Raw genomic sequence first — 19,034 nt, 5'->3', positions numbered from 1 at the left:
GTAAATAGAAAATAGGAATCCTCAGTGGGTAACACAACCATACACTAACATGTACCCCAGGCCTAAATACTGAAAGGCAACAAGGAAAAAGTAATATGCTTTGGAGTTAAACACATCCATTTTCCAACATAAACAGATGTGTGGACTGGAGTAAGTTTCTCAACTTATCTGATCCCTGATTCTCCCAGCTATAAAATGGGACTTCCCATCTGTCAAGAGGACTGAGACTGGTTGTACTGCCCACGTCACCCAATACAACGCCCACCACAGTAGGCATGCTCCTTACAGCAAGACTCACCAAGAAGGAAAAGTGACACTCAGAAGAAAGGCACCAGGTGAAGCGCCAGCAGACAACGGCAGCCTGAAAGCTTTGTGTGTGAAGTTTCTCTGGGACAAAGTACACTGTCAGGTGCTGGAGATCAAAGACACAAAAGTGAGAACGAAGCCAGACTGTCAGGAGCCAGGAGTTCCCGTGAGCTATGAAGACAGGAGAGTGCACGTAGAAGCGCAAAGAAACACTGGCAGAAGACAGCGGGAGCGCTGCAAGGCCCCCAGCCACAGGCGGAGGGCTGTGGACGGCATTCCAAAGGAAAGCTTCACCGAAGGAAAACGCTCAAAATGGCCTAACACCGCCGCTAAGTTTTTCTTTATCACATGCTAAGGTGAAGAAACAGGAACGTAAAGATAGAAGAAAGCATTCTCCACAATCAAACAAAAGGAGTAAAATAGTGTGGAGAACAAGGAGGAAATCCATAACATCATTGAAAATACACCTTACGAACCATTCGACTCCCCACCTGTACTTCACCAATCCCTCCCAACTCCCAGTACAGTCGGCCCTCTGTATCCGCGGCTTCCACATCCACGGATTCAACCCTGTACTATGCTCAGGAGAGCCACAGCTGGGGAACCTGCAGATACCAAGGGACAACTGTACTCTCCAGCCTCTCACAACCGGAACTCAAGCACAAAGGAACTCACACTGTGACTCTGTACTCAGCACACAGACACACGTCCGTCTCACAGAACAATCCTCATCTGAACCACCCACGATACACTCTGGTATTTTCTATTTCTCTTCTTTTTTTAATGCAGGTGGTAACTACTCATATGACTCACTAAGCCAATTTAACAACACTCTCACAGATGGGATTCCAGCGACTCAATGCAAGCTCATCTTAGCACTGAGCGACTGTCCTCCCAAATACGTTTCCACTATGTGATATCCCACGCCTGTAAAGCCTGCCTTCCCCTATGTCAAATGTTTTCTCACCAACATCAAAACCACACCCAAAACTCTCCTTTACTGGAAAGACATCATTTAACAAGTATCTGAGCATCTGCCGTGTGGCAGGCACTGTGGCTGACAATGCTGCATGGTCAGCTCACTCGAAATCTGAATCCAGCTCTCCCACTGTGTTAGTTTCCTGTTGCTGCCACAGCAAGTTACCACAAGTTCACCAGTGTAAAATGCAAATTTATTATCTCATAGTTTCTTTAAATCAGAAGTCCAGATGGACTCAGCTGGGTCCTCTGCTTAGGGTCACACAAGGCCCAAATCAAGGTGTTAAGTAGAGCTGCATTCCCTGCCAGAGGCCAGAGGTTGTTGGCCAAATTCAGTTCCTTGAAGTTGTAGGACTGACATCCCCATTTCCTTGCCAGCTGTCAGCCGGGATCCAGTTTTTGCTCTTAGCTTTCCACATTCCTTCTCATGCTTTCCATGTGGCCCCCTCTAGCAATGACCAGTCAAGTCTTTCTCATGTTTCAAATCCCTCACACCAGTCAGAGAAGGTCTCCACTTCTGAGGGCTCATGTTATTCAATTAGATAATCCAGGCAATCTCCCTATTTTAGGATCTGCAAAATCCCTTTCACGACGTAACATAACATATTCACAGGTTCCAGAGGACATCTTGGGGGGTCATTCTACCTAGATGACCATTTATTACAGGAAAGCGGGCACGTCACTTTACCACCCAAGTCTGTTTCCTCATCTATAACATCAAGATAATGCCGTCAACCTCAAAGGGTTGTCTCAGGGATTAAATAACATAACTATACAGTCATGCATCTCATAACGATGGGGATACACTCCGAGAAATGCTTTGCCGGGCAATTTTGTCCTTGTGCAAACATCATAGAGTGTACATACACAAACCTAGATGGTATAGCCTACTACACACCTAGGCTCTATGGTACTAATCTTATGGGACTACCACCATATATGCAGTCTGTCATTGACCGAAACATCATTATGTGACACATGACTGTATTTAATCGAGTGCCTACTACATGCTAGAACCTCTGACATCAGATATACAGGTGTTAAGGGCCCAGGAAGGTACTTCCACAGGAATTACTAATCACAGACTCACAGATAGGCAAACATAACACTGTTTGCCTGCCACTTGTTAAGTACAGAAGTTGAAATATTTATGGCTATTTTACAAAGTAATTCTATATATGTTGATTGTAATAATTTTGAAAATAGGGCTTGTATTTTGTCTTTTTCCATTATCCTGGAAATTCATTTTCATTGATTTAACAAAAGTCTCCATCCATGAAGGACTGGAAATTTTAAAAACTGGTCCTTAGTGGGGCCGGCCCCGTGGCGAAGTGGTTAAGTTCATGCACTCCACTTCTGCGGCCCAGGGCTTCACCAGTTCAGATCGTGGGCGTGGACATGGCACCATTCATCAGGCCATGCCAAGGCGGTGTCCCACACAGCACAACCAAAGGCACTCACAACTAGAATATACAACTATGTACTGGGGGCTTTGGGGAGAAGAAGAAGAAGAAAAGATGAAAATTGACAACAGTTGTTGGCTCAGGTGCCAACCTTAAAAAAAAAGAAAACCGGTCTTTCGTAGTTAAAAAGACATTTAAATCTATACTTTTCATGTCTGACAAGGTCAATAATAATTTACTTCCAGTACCACAACGAGTTATTCAAAAGCAACACTGTTCTGCCCGTTAAGTCTCGGGAGCAAGCAGGTAAGGAGGGGAGGTGGCCGCGAGATCATTCACCAGAGTAATTCAAGGAAACAGAGTGTGCAAAACATGAACAAAACAACCACTCTAGAGCTACACAAGGGTCTCCTTGTCCTCTCCCTGCCTCCAAGAAACAAATTTAACAAATATCCCAAGTTGCGCTTGACTCTACAAAGGCTTGAAACAGCCCAAGAAAACCTGACCTATACTCCAAACCCATCGACTAGGTCAGATGAGGCCAACGAAAAAGAGTAACTTAAAAAAACTGAAAAACAAAAACCACCCTCTCAACTGTAGAGGGTATGGAACTTGGGGGGAGGAGGACCAAGCAGCAATGCCGATACTCCAAGCTGTGGGTACTTCCGCACAGGCCTGCTTTACAGGCAGCAGGTGTTTCTACTCACCAGATCTAGGTCTCCGAAAAACAAAAGGCATCCTCTTGCCTTTTTACTTCCACCAAAATCACGTGAAAAGATTAACTGACAGCAGCTACTTAAGGCAAAGAATAGTGGGAGGAGGAATGTCAAGAAAACTGAACAAATGTCCAGCATTCATCCTCCTGGGTATTTACCCAAAGGAGTTGGAAACTTTCGAACCCACAAAAACCTGCACAGGAATGTTTACAGCAACTTTTTTTCATAACTGCCAAAACTTGGAAGCCACCAAGATATCCTTGGTGAATGGATAAAACACAATGTGGTCAATCCAGACAACGGAATAGTACGCAGCACTAAAAAGAAATGCTTTATCAAGTCCCAAAAAGACATGGAGGAACCTTAACTGCATATTACTAAGTGAAAGAAGCCATTCTGAAAAAGCTACATACCGTTCAATTCCAACCGTAAGACATTCTGGAAAACGCAAAACTAAAGAGATGATAAAAAGATCAGTAGTTGCCAGGGGGTTTGGGGGAAGAAAAAGATGAAGAGGCAGGACACAGAGAACTCTCAGGGCAGTGAAACTACTCTGTGTGATACTAATGGTGGACCCACGTCATTACACATCTGTCCACACCCACAGACGGTACAACACCAAGCGCGAACCCTAGTCTCAACTATTATTATTAATAATAATGAGCCATATTGGTTCATCAGGTGGAACGAATGTACCACACTAAAGCAAGACATTAACAATAGGGGAAACTGGTGGGGGAGCAGGAGGTACATGAAACTCTGTACTTCCCTCTCAATTTTTCTGTAAACTTACACTGCTCTAAAAAATAAAGTCCATTAATTAAAAAAACCTAAAAACGGAACCAAGCTCTCAGAGCGGCTCTGCTTCCGGTGGGGCCAAGTTAAGTGGTCCAGGTCACGGGATGGGGCTTGTTTGGTGGCCAGCCGGCTTTGGGATGGCCGGGCATCTCCAGGGTGGCCACGTCCAGGAACGTGGTCCAGCCGGGTCTCAGGGCAGCCCAGTTCTCGTGGTGCGGGCCCCGCAGCTGCCCCAGGCCTCGCCCCCACCGCCTACCTTCCGGACACCGCCCGCTGGGCCTGGGCCTGGGCCTGGGCCGAGCCGGGGGCCGCAGGGTGGGCACCGGGGCCCGCGGCCCTGCGCTGCGCCTCATCCCTGGCCGCCTCGGCCGGGAAGGCGGGCGGCGCGCCCAGCAGCTCCACATTGGCCACGGTCTTGCCGATGGTGAACCAGTCGTTGATCTGGTCCACGGTCAGCTTGCGCAGCATGTTCACGGCTGGGCGTCGCGCCGCCTCAACCAACCGCCCTCAGAGCGGCGGGAACAGGCGACCACTGGAACGCGACGGGGTGACGTGCGACGGCGTGACGTGCGACGGCGTGCCCACGGCCCCGCCCCCGCTCCAGGCCCTCCAATCAGAGCGCGCTACGAGTCTGCGCAACCTGGCCTCATGCCGCCGGCCCCGCCCCTCCGCGCTAAGCCTGCCGGGAGCGCAAGGCGGGCAGCAGCGGTAGCAAGGCCTGGCAGTGTTGCTCTTGCATGCGCACATCCTGAGTCTTATCCCGCCCCAGTTCCTGGTCAGCGAAAGGAGCCCCTCAGAGCCCCTCGGCCTTCCACGGCCAGGCCGAGGCATCAGCGTACCTGGATGTGCAAGAGTACGGCTTCGAGTCTCTCTGTCCTCTCTAAGAGCTGCTACATCTGAGGTTTGGCGCTTCAGCCGACGAGGGACGGGCATCTGGTGAGCACCTGCGGTGTGCCCATCGCAGCGCAGGGCGGCGGGGTACCGTGCTGACAGGCCTTGGCGTGGCATTTGAAAGGCAAAGCACAGGAGGGATTTGAGTTTGTGTTGTCGGGGTAAACGACTGGCGGCTGGACTGGAACACCTTGCACCTAATTTGGGGGAGGAGAGCCAGGAGGTCAGGGACGCCTTCGTGGAGAAAATGGCACCTGAGTGGACACCTGCAGGATAACCAGCCCAGTGAAGGAGGACTCAGAGAGACAGTCACAGGGGAAGGTGGTCGAGATGCAGGTAACCGTAATGCCTGAGTTGAGGGCCTGGAGGAAGTTCTGCCGGGCCAGACAACTAAACTGAATTCATCTTCCTCCTTCCTAAACCTGCATCTCAGGTGCAGTGTCCTACACACAGCTGGACGGAAACAGGCAGCCAGAGGTGCAGATGTGGAGGTCGTCAGCAAAAGGATGGTGGTTAATACCCTGAGAACAGCTGAAATGGTCCACACCCAGCTCTGGAAAAGTGAAGTGGAGGACTGAACCCTAGGAAACAGCCTGAAAGAAAGGGCAGAGGGGAAAAAAAATACAGCAAGGTATACAAAGGAAGGAAGGCAACAGGGAGAATCAGAAGAGTGGCATGACTCCCTGCTCCACCCCCCCCCCCCCCCCCAGCATGCGGTCAGTGCCCAGTGCAGTGTGGGCTCCTTGGAAAGAGCCCTATGAAAGAATGTGAAGAGGGCATCCGGAGCATCGCACTGACTAACATTGTGAAGTCCAACCAGTTAAGGACTGGAAAATGCCCGGAGAGTGGCAAATAAGAGGTCATCTTGAGAACGGTGTGAACAGAAGTCAGACTAGGTGGGGGTTGAGCTATTTGTGCCTCACAAAAAATGAGGCGGGGATCGAGGCACTGAGCCAGGAGTCCCAGGTCCAAATCCTGTCCAAACCACTAATTTGTATTATGAGTTCTGGACCTCATATTTTCCAGATACTGCAGCCTCCATAAGTGCCCCTCACACACACATTTTTTGGCAGAGAAAAAGAATTTGTTTTTCAATAAATAAAAAATGTAATCATAAAGTCATTGAGATTCTTAGTATGTCATTGAGCATTGACTGGAAAATGTTGCAGCTTCATACCTTATGTGAATGCTAGCACATGTTCTTAATTTCACAAAATATATTGAAACCACTTGACACAACTCTGGAACTCACGTTTGTGTTTCCTAATAACGTTACTGTTCCCACATGCTATCATCCTTTGTTGATGTCACAATGAAGATGTTTTTAAGTGGAAGTTGCTGTTTTTCTGAAGAGGGTTCCTCTCACGCGATATTTTCCATAGGGCTTTTTGTATGTTCTTTGATCTTTTGGGGTTACTATCTCCCTCAGTCCTGTTGGGTTTTGAGTTTTTAACTGCAGTTTAAGGACACTGTCTTGATGCTTCTTCAGTTTCTAAGTTTATTCTCATCACTTGCCATTCTCCTGACTTAACGTTAGTTAACATTCTGTGTCACTGAACGGCTTTGCCCCCCTTCATGTGATTCAGTAGCTCTTGATGCTCCATGCTCACTTGGCCCAGGTCATCTTGCATTCCTGTTCAAAGAGACAGATTGACAGTTCTTAATAGGCTTGTAGACATCTAGGCCAGAGTATGTGGAAAGGCCCCCAAAGGCCTCCCGGGCCTTGGTGGAGATTTTGCGTATTTGCATTCCCAGAGCAGCTAGAGCTGCAGACCTAAAGGAAAAGCAAACAGCTGAGAGCAATTACATACGATGTTGATGCCATTAAGCAGCACTCTTGATAAAGTGCGAAAAGCCATGCCCAGAGTACCTTCATGTCTTCCCTGACCCTCTCACCCACAAAATGCAGCATTCTGCACTTTGCATAAATCTGCTGGAGTGGCCCTTTCTTTAAATATTTTGTTTTCCTCAAAGATGTGTTTTTCATAGGATTTTTTGGATTAGCAACTAAAAGCCATTAAAATTCTGTTGAGCTCAAGTTGTGTTTGAAGTTCAGAAACTTTCTCCTGAAATAGCTTACAATGATGCTCTTAAATTTCTTAAATGCTTGTTGTTGTCCTCAGCAGTTTTCTAACTCATTATAAGTTTAAAACATTCTTTTTAAACAGTGGTTCTCAATCCCAGTCCGTATCACAGGACCCCTTTACACTCTTAAAAATTACTGAAGATCCTAGAGAGCTTTTGTTTATGTGGGTTATGTCTACTTTATTAGGGATTACAACTGAGACATTTTGTTTATTAATTTTAAAATATCAATAATAAAACCATTTGGTGTTAAAGAGAATATTTTATGAGAAATTACTGTGTTTACCCTCCAAAATTTGTGTGTGTGAGAAGAGTAACACTTTCTCATTTTACAGATCTCTTAATGTCTGCCTTAATAGAAGACAGCTACATTCTCCTATCTGTTTCTATATTCATTCTGTTGAGACGTGACACATCAGCCTCTGGAAAACTCCAGTGTACACTTGTGAGACAATTCTAATTAAAAAGAAAAATAACATCTTACCCTTACTACAAAAATAGTTTTGACCCCCAGAGGGCCTTCGAAACCCCCAAAGCACACTTTGAGAACCATTACCCTAAAATGGCAAGCGTTTCAAGTTGCGCCTGCAGCTTCATTTGATCCCAGGCTTTTTTCCCTTCGAAGCGGGACTATGTTCGTTTCTCTTCCTTCCTGCATCCCCATCTTCCTTCTCAGCTCACTTTCCTTCTGCCTGAATAATGAACATTGATTTTTTTTTAACTGTAGATCTGCTGGTGATTATTCCTCAATCTTAGGTTACCTGAAATGTCTTCATTTCACATTCTTTACTGAATGCTAATTTCTGTATGCATAGATTTCTAGACTGGCATTTATGTTAATATTTTCTATTTGTCTTTAGTTTTCTATGGTTTTATTATGAGGTTTCAAAGTGTTAGTATATTTTCACTTAGCTGCCTGCTTGGTTTCTATAATGGTTTTTAAATCTTCGGTGTGATTTGTTTTCCATCACTTTTGGAAAATTATCAGTCAGCAATTCTCTCTTCGAATATTTCTGCCCCATCTCTCTCTCATTTCCTTCTAAGCTCCAATTACATGTATGATGGACTTTCTGACTGTATCCTCTCTCATCTCCTCTTCTGTCTCTCTCTGCTTCTGAATGGTTTCCTCTAACCTATCTTCCAATTCAGTAACTCATCTGTTTAATCTGCTGCTAAACCCATCCAATTTCTATTTAGCTCAAATCGGCTAAGTGGTATTTTGTTTCGTTTTTTACAATTTCCAGTTTTTTGCTTAAATTATCAGTCTTATTTTTTATTTTCTTGCACATACTAAGCACGGTTATTTTTAAAGTCAGTGTCTGTTAGGTCCAGCGTCCGGAGCCCCTGTAGAAGTTTTCATACTGTCCATTGAGTAGAATTACTATGCACAGAACAGATGGATAAAAATACGCAGAGCGAAAAGTTGACAATACAAAGAGAAACGGCAAGAAAACCACAGGGACAGGAGACTCGACTGCTCGGCCTTTAACACAGCAAGCAAAAATGGCCCCTTTTTCAGGTTGACCAACTGGTCCGCTTCGTCCAGGACCTTCAGGTTTCAGCACTGAAAGTCCCGTGTCCCGGACAAACCCGGAAGGTTAGTCGCCGTATCACGACACACACCCGCAACGCCGCCTCCCCGACCCCTTCCCCAGGCGCTCCGCCAGCCTGGCCTCCCCGGCCCGCGTCCACACCGACAACACGCGGGCGGCCGCTGGGGGCGCTGTGGTGCGCAGGCGCAGGCTTGGAGGCGTGCAAGCGCTGGGGTGCCGCCGCTCCTTCCGCCTTCCCGGCAGGCCCCGCGCGGCGCCTGCGCGCTAGGTGACCTTCCCGAGTCGTCGGCTGTGCGGGTTGTGGTGGCCTGAGCCGTTGGTCCTGCGCCGAGGTGAGTGGGGGCTGCCGGCTCGGCCCCAGCTGCTCAGCGCGGGGATGCCAGGACGCGGGGGGCTGGGGCGGCAGGGGTCGTGGGGTGAACTTGGCCCCCGCCAGGAGAGCTGGCGGCGGGCGAGAACCCTCCTGGCCCCACCGCGGCCCCCGCTGACCTTGGATGCGACCCCTTCCCCTCCCACGCGAGCCTTTCCGCCCCGGCCCCCGAACTGCGAAGCGAGGCGGTCCAGGCATCAGCTGTCAGTGGGAAGTAGGGCCTCGGCCGCGTTACCCTTTTTCCTTTGCGTTCATGCATCTAACGCACCTGCACCATCGTCCTCCTCTGATGAGGGGCTCCTTTGGCTGTGAGGTTCCGTCCCCTAACGGAGGTTACGCGGCCAGTTAGTGATGGAGCCAGCGTCCAAACCAAGAACTCTCACCCCCTGCTTAACACCGTATCTCGTCTATACCTCAAGTTCCCTTGCAACACGCTTGATCTCTAAGTTATGCTGTGCATATGGCGAGGCCTTGGGAGAGGGGAAACGGGACCAAAACGGGATTAGAGGGGATGACTGCAGTTGTATGGAACTCAGCCTGTGAATCCCGGCCTCGGGCTCAGCGGGGCAGACGTTCCCTATCTCCACTGTAAGGGCAGGGGATAGTCTGCTGTTAATGTAATGTGCCAAAACCTTTGCAGACTTACACGGACGCACTGGGCACCCATTTGACCTTTGAATAGGATGGGGCTTTGAAGGAACGCGGGCGAGAAACCCCACACACAGAGCTGGGAAATGTGGCTGGACAGAGGGGACTCAGGTGGGTGAAGCAGGAGGAATTTATTAACATTGGGAACATGTCACTTGTCCAGCCAAGTATGGCAACCTTGGCCAAAAGGATAGTCAGAGGGGAAAGGGTAGGTATTGGCAGGACCCTACGTAGCAGTCCAGGATCACTTTAGGTGAGGAGACAGTGTGGGGTGCCGGGGCCCTGAGCAAAATATCAAGATAACTCAAGTGGCTTTGGCCCCTTGTTAGCTCCTCTTCACCCTGCCAGTTGATTTTGCTCTTTTCTCTCTAGATCCTTTTCTGGCCTTGCTCTGACGCCCTTACCTGGCCTCACTGAGTGAATGCATCTTCCTAGGTCCTCTTAGAATCCCAGTAGCTCAGTACTGTGACCATCAGCTGGGAGTTTGTAGCATTTCTTTCTGCTGTTGGTGTGATCATTTACTGAATTCTTATTCCACACCACGCATCAGGCTGGGTCCTTTACGTTTCCTCCTTGAATTCCATCGAGAGCCCTGTAGGGCAGGTGGAGGCACCCCCGTTTCCAAGCAAGGGAAACCTCTGAAACAACAGCTTCCAGACTTGCCCGCGGTCCAGGGCAGAGCTGGTGTTGGAACCCCGATTCCCAGGCTTCCAGCCCCACTGGGCCTCTGGACCTCCTTTCTCCCCAGTCATTGCTGGGCACAGAGAGGGGAGGAAGGCACTCAGCGCCTCTGCAGTCTTCCCATGCGGGACCTCCAGAGGCCTTCTCTGGCTGCTGTCTGGTCGACCACTCTCAGACACCTTTTCAAGGCAGGGCTGGTAGTTTCTTGGAAGCTTGTACTCTGACAGATCATCCTGGTATAGTCTGAGGACAGGAAGTCTGAGGGCAGACATACCTACAAGAGGTTCTAGGAGGAGGACACAGCCACATCCTCCAGGGTCACACCTGGGCGGCTGGTGAGCCTTCAGGACCATGCCTCAGCCTGCATAAGTTCTCTCCTGAGAAGAGCTGGAAGCCAGACCTTGGAGCAGGGGCCTGAGTGACTCAGATCCAGCTATTGGTCTCGGGCAACTTCCTCCAAGTACCCACCCTACACGGGTTAAGGAGAAGTGCAGGAAATAACGCAAAGCACATCGTGAATGCTGTTAAGTTTGCGTGACATTCTTAGAATAAAAGCTGAAGTTTTTACTGTGGCCTCCAGGCCCTAAATGAGCTGGCCTGTCTTCCCTCCCATGGCCCAGCCATGGTGTTTTCTGTATCAAGCAGTGAGTGCAGGACAGCAGACGCTGTGCATACTTGATGCAGAGGAGCTCACCTCATCCTCATCACAGCGGCCCTTTGAGGTGGGTACTGTTTCTATCCCTGTTTTACAGATGAGGGAACTGAGGAGTTAAGTGAGCTGGAAAGTGGCAGAGCCAGGATTTGAGTCTGGGCAGCCACAGTGGCCTCCTTCCCAGTCCTCCCCGCTCTGAGCTCGTTCTGGCCTCGGGGTCTTGGCACATAAGTTGCCTCTGCTGAGGACACTTTTCTCCCAGATATCCTCTCTTTAGGAGCCAGTTTCTCAGCTCCTGAAACAGTGCCCGGCACCTAGTACACACTTGGTTCACCTTTGCTGAATGAATAGTGGTCGCACAGGCCAGGTTTCTGTAATGGGAAACCATAGAAACTGAAGAGAAGTAAAATTCTGTGTGGCCCAAGCAGATGTGAAAGGAACAATAGACGAGGCTCTGGTGGGGAGGGGACGAGGCAGCATTACAATTGACGCCAAAGTAATGTTTTCAAGTAAAACGGAAAGTTCTTAGATCTGGTTACCCCTGGCAGTGGTTTGAATGGCTGTAGTTTAATAGAGCACTTCAGATGTTACAAACCTTATTAAAATGAAAATGAAACGAATCTAATTTCAGAGTCCGTAGTAAATTGTAAACATAATCAGTATTACTTTGAGACCTGCACATAAAAGTGAGTTGTTTCAGTTCAGAATTTGATGGGTTTTCCTAGTCAAATCCAGTAATTGGTTGAATATTTCTGTTAATTAAACAAGTTATGCCATCATTGCAGCTCTTATGAAGTGACCTTGTCTTGTGCTATCTGCTTTGTGTTTGGCCATGGACTTCAAGACTGAGATACGTGTCAGACATTGTGACTGTAGTTAATAACTGTATTGAAGAGTTGAAATTTACTAAGAGAATAGAACTCAGAGTTCTCACTAAACAAAAGATGTGAGGTGATGGCTATGTTACCTAATTAGATGGGGGAAATACTTTCACATGTGCGTGTATATTAACTCAGCACCATGGTCTACACTTTAAATACCTTGCAATTTTATATGTGGGTTATACCTCAATAAAGCTGAAATTTTATTGAAAAAATAACTGAGATACAGCTGATCAGCGTGTGCCCAGGTCTGGGTGTTGGTCTCATAGGGAAATCACCGTACCTTGACCGTGCTCTGTTTCAGCTTTGAATGCCAACAGTTCTTAACACGATGATGCAAACATACTAGTTTTTCAATTTAAAAGTTAGAAAGTGGTGTGTAGGGGCCAGCCCCATGGCGTAGTGGTTAAGTTCCGCATGCTCCACTTTGGCGGCCCAGGTTCGTGGATTCAGAACCCTAGGTGCAGACTTACACCACTCGTCAGGCATCTGTGGCAGCAACCCACATATAAAGTGGAGGGAGATTGGCACAGATGTTAGCTCAGGGCCAGTCTTCCTCAGCAAAAAAAAAGGTGGTGTCTGATTTTGGGCATAGCTTTGGAGGATAGCCATCAGAGAGGAGGAGCTTTCGATGACGGTTCAGGATGGCACAGGCTGGGAGAGCTCTGGGGCTTCAAGAAGGAGGTGACTTGAGCGCCAGGATGGCCGAGGTCAGGGGGTGTTGAGGGGTGTGTGGAGCTTGAAGAGCTCCTGAGAGCAGGAGCCCACCTGCGGATGTAGGAATGGCTGCAGGGGAGCAGGTCTGGCAAGAGAGCAGCTCCCTGTTGAGTGGTGGTGGGAAATAGGGTTTAACTTAATGAATAAATGGAAATCTCTTACCAGTTAGGTTTAACACAGCCGTCGTGCTAATATTTATCACTGTGTCCCTTTTCAGATGCTTCAAAGCCTTATCAAAAATGTTTGGGTCCCCATGAAGCCCTACTATACCCAAGTTTACCAGGAGATTTGGGCAGGAATGGGGTTGATGGGCTTCATCGTTTATAAAATCAGGAGTGCTGGTAAGTGTCTTTATGTTTGATTCATTAGAGGTCAGGAAGAAAATTCTTTTCAAAAGGAATCAGAATCCATATTGTAAAGGAACTGTGGTTCTTAAGCGGAGTGTACATCAAACCCTTGGTGGTCCTCTGTTAAAATGTGGGGACTACACGCCGGCTATAAGAGACACTTGGGGACTATTGGGGAAATTTGAACAAGACCTTGATATCAGGGAATTGTGAATTTTCTTAGGTGTGACCGTGGTATTTGAATGCCTCGGAGATGTCCTTTGTTTTAAAGAGAAGCAGGCTAAAATAATTAGGGGTGAAGTGTCACGGTATATGGTGTTTTCCTGTACCTTTTCCACTGTTCTGGATGTTTGAAATATTTTCATCATAGAAGTCGGGGCAAGGTGATCATTTGGCCCTTAGTGGAGCAGAGACGAGGCCCAATCACGTATTAATAAGCAATTGGGTACACAGAGGAAGGAAAGGAGAAAACTTGGAACTGCAAGACTGGAGTTTGGGCTATAGGAGGATGTCAAGAGTCCTGCAGACCCTGAAGGGCCATTTAACTGTTCGTAGAACAGTTTTGGTAAATTTTATGACTTCTTGGCTATGGGACGCTGTAGTAACTCCTATTTTCCGGAAGTTTCCCGTAACAGCTTTACCTAAGCTGTGAACCTTTCAGCCGGATGTTAATTTCAACAATGAATTGACTAAAAACATTTTTGTAAAGCATTGATATGACCATTTTTTCTTTCCGTTTATTTTAGACAAAAGAAGTAAAGCTTTGAAAGGTAAGATTTTTGCTTCTTAAGATGGGTGCGGAAGGAAAACCACCATCGTACCTTTTCAGGACAAGGCGTATTCCTGTTCTGAATTGAAGCCGACACATGGTTCAGTAAATGCATAAGATGCAACAGGAATCCTTCAGAACATGATGTTTACTGTGCCTGCTGGAAATTAGAACTCTGAAGTTCTGCTTCCTATAGTCTGCATGTTAAAAACCATTGCTCACCCCCTCCGGCCAAGTAAAACTTCCTGGAGTAGTAGAAGAATGGGTTAATCAGAGGCAGCCGATGCCCTGGATGGGGACGCGCCAGTTAGCTCTGCAGCCGCGCTGCCCTGTCGGCTATCTTGAGAGAAAGCACCACATAAACTTATTCCCTAGTGCTGGGTGTTTCTTCACAGTGTCCCAAATGACAGTGAAACTGTAGTCATTTGAGTCCTACTCAAACCCAGGGCAGGCTCCTGGCCTCTGGGAAGGAGACGCTTCCCCGCCCCTTCGTCCCTGCCCCTGTGGGGAAGCTGTCACGGGCTCGAGTTGATTTACAAACCCGTAAACATGCTGGGCGTTCCGTATAGAAGTGACTCTCCATGCTTCTTCATAGTATTGGAAATTGTCCCATACACTTTCTGACTTGTTAGATAACAAGCTACATCTGCTGCTTCCTGCCTTCCTAAATTGTATGTATGTTATGCTTCTCTTTCAAAAGCTTCGAGTCCTGTGCCTGCGCATGGTCATCATTAACCAGCTTTACTTGGAGTGCGCATCAGATGGAATGTCAGTCTGGCTGTAAATTTCAACAAGCTATGTTAGATGAACACATGGAACATCGCTGTACACTTATAGGAGTGCCGATTCCTCAAGGCCTGAATAAATGTACCTGTGAGATGCACCCCTGCCTGCCCTGGGTTTCCCCCGGCTCCTCTGCGTGTGCGTCGTACCCTGAGTAGAGCTCTGTAGCGCAGCGGGTGCAGTCAGGTCTCACAGCCGTCCACCCTCAGGAAACCTGAGGAACTGAAGGATAAATATCTCGATTGCCGTGGGAGTTGGGGTCAGACCCAGGCACTCAAACTTCTGATGTTCAATAAATAGTTGTTAAACAGGTGATCCTGCTCCTTACTCTCACGACCCCTCAGCCTCCATTTTCTCTTTCGGAAAATGGAGATGATACTGTTTAGTTCTAACTTATAGTAACTGTGAAGATCAGTAAGAAAGGGTCTGGAAACTTACTGTCAAATACTTTAGAATAAGGCAGCATTCGATCACATGCTGGGTGCAATGAGCTCTGGGAGAAGCCTTTATCAAGAAGTCGCTTATAAGACAAAGTATATAATATAAAAAATCAATTGATGGTTCTTCTAGTTCGGCTAATATCAAATAAATACTACATATTTTTCTCCATGTAAGACGATTACCAAAATCCCTGGAATTGCATTTAAAAAAAGATTCTAAGGCAGTAAACATGGGGTAGAAGTGAGTCCAGTTTGAAATCTGGTACTCTGCAGGTTAGTGGGAGCCTAGCTGTGGAGTAGAAATGATGGCCCAGGTCCTGGTCTTTGGCCGTCTTACTCTCCTTTTAAGGCCAGAGACCATCCCTGTCTTTCGTCTGTGTCTCCAGCATGTAGTGTCGAATCTGGCTCATGGTTAGTGTCCAACAAATGACTCCCACTTATTGTGGAGTCTCTGAGCCTCGGTTTCTTTTGTAAAAGGGGGTTAAAACCTGCATTGTCAGCCTCACTGCCTCACGGTTGTTGGCTCAGCAAGGAATTGGCATGACAGCATCGTACAGCCACAGTGGAAGCTGGCGTTGGACCCGGGGAATGGGAGGGCTCCGTCTAACGCAGAAGTCACATTTTCTCTGTTAAGCATTTGTTCTGTTCTGCCTCCAGAGGATGACTCAATCCTGTGGTTCAGAAAGACCGTTATCTTAAACGTTATTCCTCTGGGACATCTGTTCTCAGACTTGCGCGTGCATCAGAATCTCCTGGAGGGCTGTCAGTAGGGCGCGTGGGCCCAGGGTTTCTAATTACCCTGGTCTGGGGAGGAGCCTGAGAACTTGTATTTCTCACGAATTGCCAGACATGCTGATGCCCAGGGACCACACTTCGAAAACCACTGATCCATAAAGAACAGTGCCCTCCAACCCTTAGGGCCACTACATCAGCGTTCACCCACGCGCCCACCGCGCGCCCCAGCGCCAGCTCTGCTGCGCGACTCAGCACTCAGTCCTGAGAACCGAACGAAGTGGAGCTACAGTCCCATTTTCGAGAAGAGGAAACACCAAGAGGGGCAGTGATGTCCCAAAGGTCACCTCGCCAGTGCTAGGGCTGGGACTTGGACTCCCGGAGTCTGAGCTCTCATCTAGAAAGAGAGAAGGTGAGGACGGAGGACACTGACCCCTGGAGAGGATAGAGGGGCTAGTGTGGCCCAGCAGCGCATCCCCCTTACAACCTATGGGTTCCTTCAGTTAGGATCATCTGGGTAAATACAGACTGTTTTGTAAAAGAGGCTTGTCACCCATGTCTGCAGGTGCCCAGACCACACCTTGTGCAGAGCGGGTGGAGGGGAACTTACACAGCTTGCGCGTTTCCTCTGAAAGGTACAGCAGTCTGGGCGGGCTGCCTGCTGTAGGCAGCAGTTTGTGTATAGGGAGTGATAGACATAGGCAGATCCCCTTACCCCCCAGGAGGTCTTGTCAGGGATCAGCCATGCCTTAAAAATGGTTTTCTGGGGGCCACCCCAGTGGTGCAGCAGTTAAATGCGTACATTCCTCTTCTCAGTGGCCCAGGGTTCTCTGGTTCGGATCCTGGGTGCGGACATGGTACTGCTTGGCAAAAGCCACGCTGTGGTAGGCATCCCACATATAAAGTAGAGGAAGATGGGCATGGATGTTAGCTCAGGTCTTCCTCAGCAAAAAGAGGAGGATTGGCAGTAGTTAGCTCAGAGCTAATCTTACTCAAAAAAAAAAAAAAAAGGTTTTCTGGGGGCTGGCCCTGTGGCCAAGGGGTTACATTCATGAGCTCTACTTCGGCAGCCCAGGGTTTCACTAGTTCGAATCCTGGGCGCGGACATGGCACCACTCATCAGGCTATGCTGAGGTGTCATCCCACATGCCACAACTGGAAGGACCCACAGCTGAAAATACACAACTGTATACCGGGGGGCTTGGGAGAAAAAGGAAAAATAAAATCTTTAAAAAAAAAAAAATGTTTTTCTGTCCCTGAAATCCTAAGCGGAGGCAGTGTGTTTCAAAGCGTAAAGCAGCCTTTCGATGTCAAGCCAGAGCCTGCTTACTCTTGGCACATTCGGTTCCTCACGGCTCTGGGAGCCAGCACGGCTCTTAGTCATGTCCTGAGGCGGCCTGTAGGTGGAGACAGCGCATGCTCCCAAAAGATTGTCACATGCAGCTAAGGCGGTGACTGCCAGGAACCATGCTGGGCTCTGGGGGACAGAGGGGACCCCCGTTCAAAGGAGCACTAGGGAACGGTGCCGACGATGAAAGGCATGCTGCAGAAGCAGACCCCGCGGCCTTGCCCACAGCGGGGAACAGCAGTTTCCAGGAGGAACCCCAGGGACGCTTCAGTCCTAAAGTGCGCACATCTCACCCGGTCCTTCCTCAGGGCGGTGTTTTTCAGAGTACTGTGGAGTAGCCGAAAGGCAGAGGGAAGAGAACACAGCCGCATCTGAAGGTGTAACTTGAAATGATGTGCTCTAACTCAGCCTCCAGGCAGCCCCTGCGAGGAACCACCACATTCCTTCCTGTCACTGTAGACCCCAGGCATGTGCACCCCAGTTGGAGAGCTTGGAGGGTGTGGTTCCCGTGCTCTCCGTGGGGTTGAGCACCGGAGTGCCAGGCCCAGTCCATCTGCCTCACGTTTACTGAACCTGCACAACACCCTGTGAGCTCCTACTGTCACCCCGCTGCACTGGTGAAGAAGTAGGTGGCCAGGCAGCACAGTTAGCTTGCATTAGAGGAGAACCAGCAGGTTACCGAACAAGCTAGTTAGCTGGTAGAGCCAGGATTTATAATCCTATTGTATGCTTCAGAATCGGGACCTGGACTTGGTGTTCTCCAGTCTGGCTTCCAGTAGCTTCTTCACCTGCACCGGGACTACACATTAACATTGAGGATATGGCGATGTTAGCACACAGCCCCTTTCCTCCTGGAGTTTAGAGTCTAGAGAACAGACTTGTGAGCAAATAACCACAGCGCTCACAGCTCACACCGCAGTGGGCGTTTGTGCCTTACAGACGCTGCCAGGTGGGTGCTGCACGCATCAGACCTGGGCATCAGCAGCCAGCACCTGCTCAATAACCGACTCCAACTTGGATCTTTATTCAGACAAACGGTTGCAAAAAGGCGTTTCTCCTTCATTTGGGGAAATTTGACCACGGACTGGATGTTAATTGATAGCAAAGAATTGTTCCTTGTATTAGGTTAATTTGTTAATTACCACAATATTGGCCTTGTAGTTATTGAAGAAAATATCTTTGGTTTTAGAGATGCAGATAAAAGTATGTGGGGTGAAATGATATCTAGGATTTGCTTTCAAATACATCATCGGAGAGTAACCAACCCAGTTAGACTGGGGAGCAAGGGTGTAGAGGAGGCGGGATTGGCTGCCATGTGTCGACGTTGGTGATGGCTGCACCGGCATCATCACACTAGGCTCTCTACCTTCACACATGTTTTAACTTCTCCCAGTGAACGTTTTTTTAAAACAAAAAAAACCAGCCATGCGATCGAAAGCTCTGTCCACATCCTAACAGCTGTTTGAGCAGCGGCCACTGCGCAGCCCCAGGGATTGAGGCCCGAGACGTCTCCGCGCACTCCCAGGCCCTGCGTCCGGCGATGGCCGTCTCATCACTGCTCTAGGAGAAAGCTGTCCACTAGGGCTGTCACTGAAGTGACTAAAGGGCCAACTCTTACATTTGTTTCCCCCTTGAAGAGTGAGAGTGTAGGCCTGAGTTAACAAATGCCTAAGTCCAGATGGGAAAAATGTCAGAAAACACACGTTGTAATTAGGGGCACTAACTTACGAACTGAAATGTTCATGATTATAAGTGTTGCTGTGCTGTCAGCTTGGTCTGCTGTCTTTTTGTCAAATGACATATATTTGGTCTTTTCCTGCCATCTTTATGTTAATGAAAGATATTCTCCATAATGCAAAGGTAGAATATTGCCATTCGAAAAACTTCCAGTGCATCGTAGGTGAATGCCGTTGGGCTGAAAAAATTGAATTTATGT

At 48.3% G+C, this 19,034-nt stretch overlaps 2 protein-coding genes across 12 annotated transcripts in view; one reads left to right on the top strand and one right to left on the bottom strand.

Moving 5' to 3' along the window:
• TDRD9 (tudor domain containing 9) overlaps positions 1 to 4,770 on the bottom strand; it is a 119,463-nt gene extending 114,693 nt beyond the window's left edge. For 2 of the 5 annotated variants that reach the window (XM_070249355.1, XM_070249353.1), the window contains exon 1: positions 4,458 to 4,733. In XM_070249355.1, coding sequence (XP_070105456.1) covers positions 4,458 to 4,669 — 212 coding nt within the window. In that variant the 5' untranslated portion in view covers positions 4,670 to 4,733. Of the gene's footprint in view, positions 1 to 4,457 lie in introns of all 5 variants that reach the window. The other 3 variants (XM_070249356.1, XM_070249352.1, XM_070249354.1) reach the window with 3 other exon arrangements.
• A 4,156-nt stretch (positions 4,771 to 8,926) lies between these two features.
• On the top strand, positions 8,927 to 14,891 carry ATP5MJ (ATP synthase membrane subunit j). 7 transcript variants are annotated; one of them, XM_070249882.1, is made up of 6 exons: positions 8,946 to 9,062; positions 9,741 to 9,859; positions 11,075 to 11,151; positions 12,897 to 13,020; positions 13,773 to 13,796; positions 14,496 to 14,891. In XM_070249882.1, the coding sequence occupies exons 2-6, from the start codon at positions 9,835 to 9,837 to the stop codon at positions 14,528 to 14,530; spliced, it is 285 nt and encodes a 94-aa protein (XP_070105983.1). In that variant the 5' UTR covers positions 8,946 to 9,062; positions 9,741 to 9,834; the 3' UTR covers positions 14,531 to 14,891. The 7 variants fall into 7 exon arrangements, with proteins under 7 accessions (XP_014591287.1, XP_070105983.1, XP_014591288.1 ...); XM_070249884.1 differs by having other exon boundaries at positions 9,010 to 9,062; positions 11,050 to 11,151; XM_070249881.1 differs by having other exon boundaries at positions 9,010 to 9,062; positions 11,010 to 11,151.
• Positions 14,892 to 19,034: the final 4,143 nt, after the last annotated feature.

The sequence above is a fragment of the Equus caballus genome, chromosome 24 (assembly GCF_041296265.1).
Source record: "Equus caballus isolate H_3958 breed thoroughbred chromosome 24, TB-T2T, whole genome shotgun sequence".
In the NCBI taxonomy this organism is placed as follows: Eukaryota; Metazoa; Chordata; class Mammalia; order Perissodactyla; family Equidae; genus Equus; species Equus caballus.
Note: the sequence above shows the minus strand (reverse complement) of the source record. Positions and strands in the feature narration are given on the sequence as shown.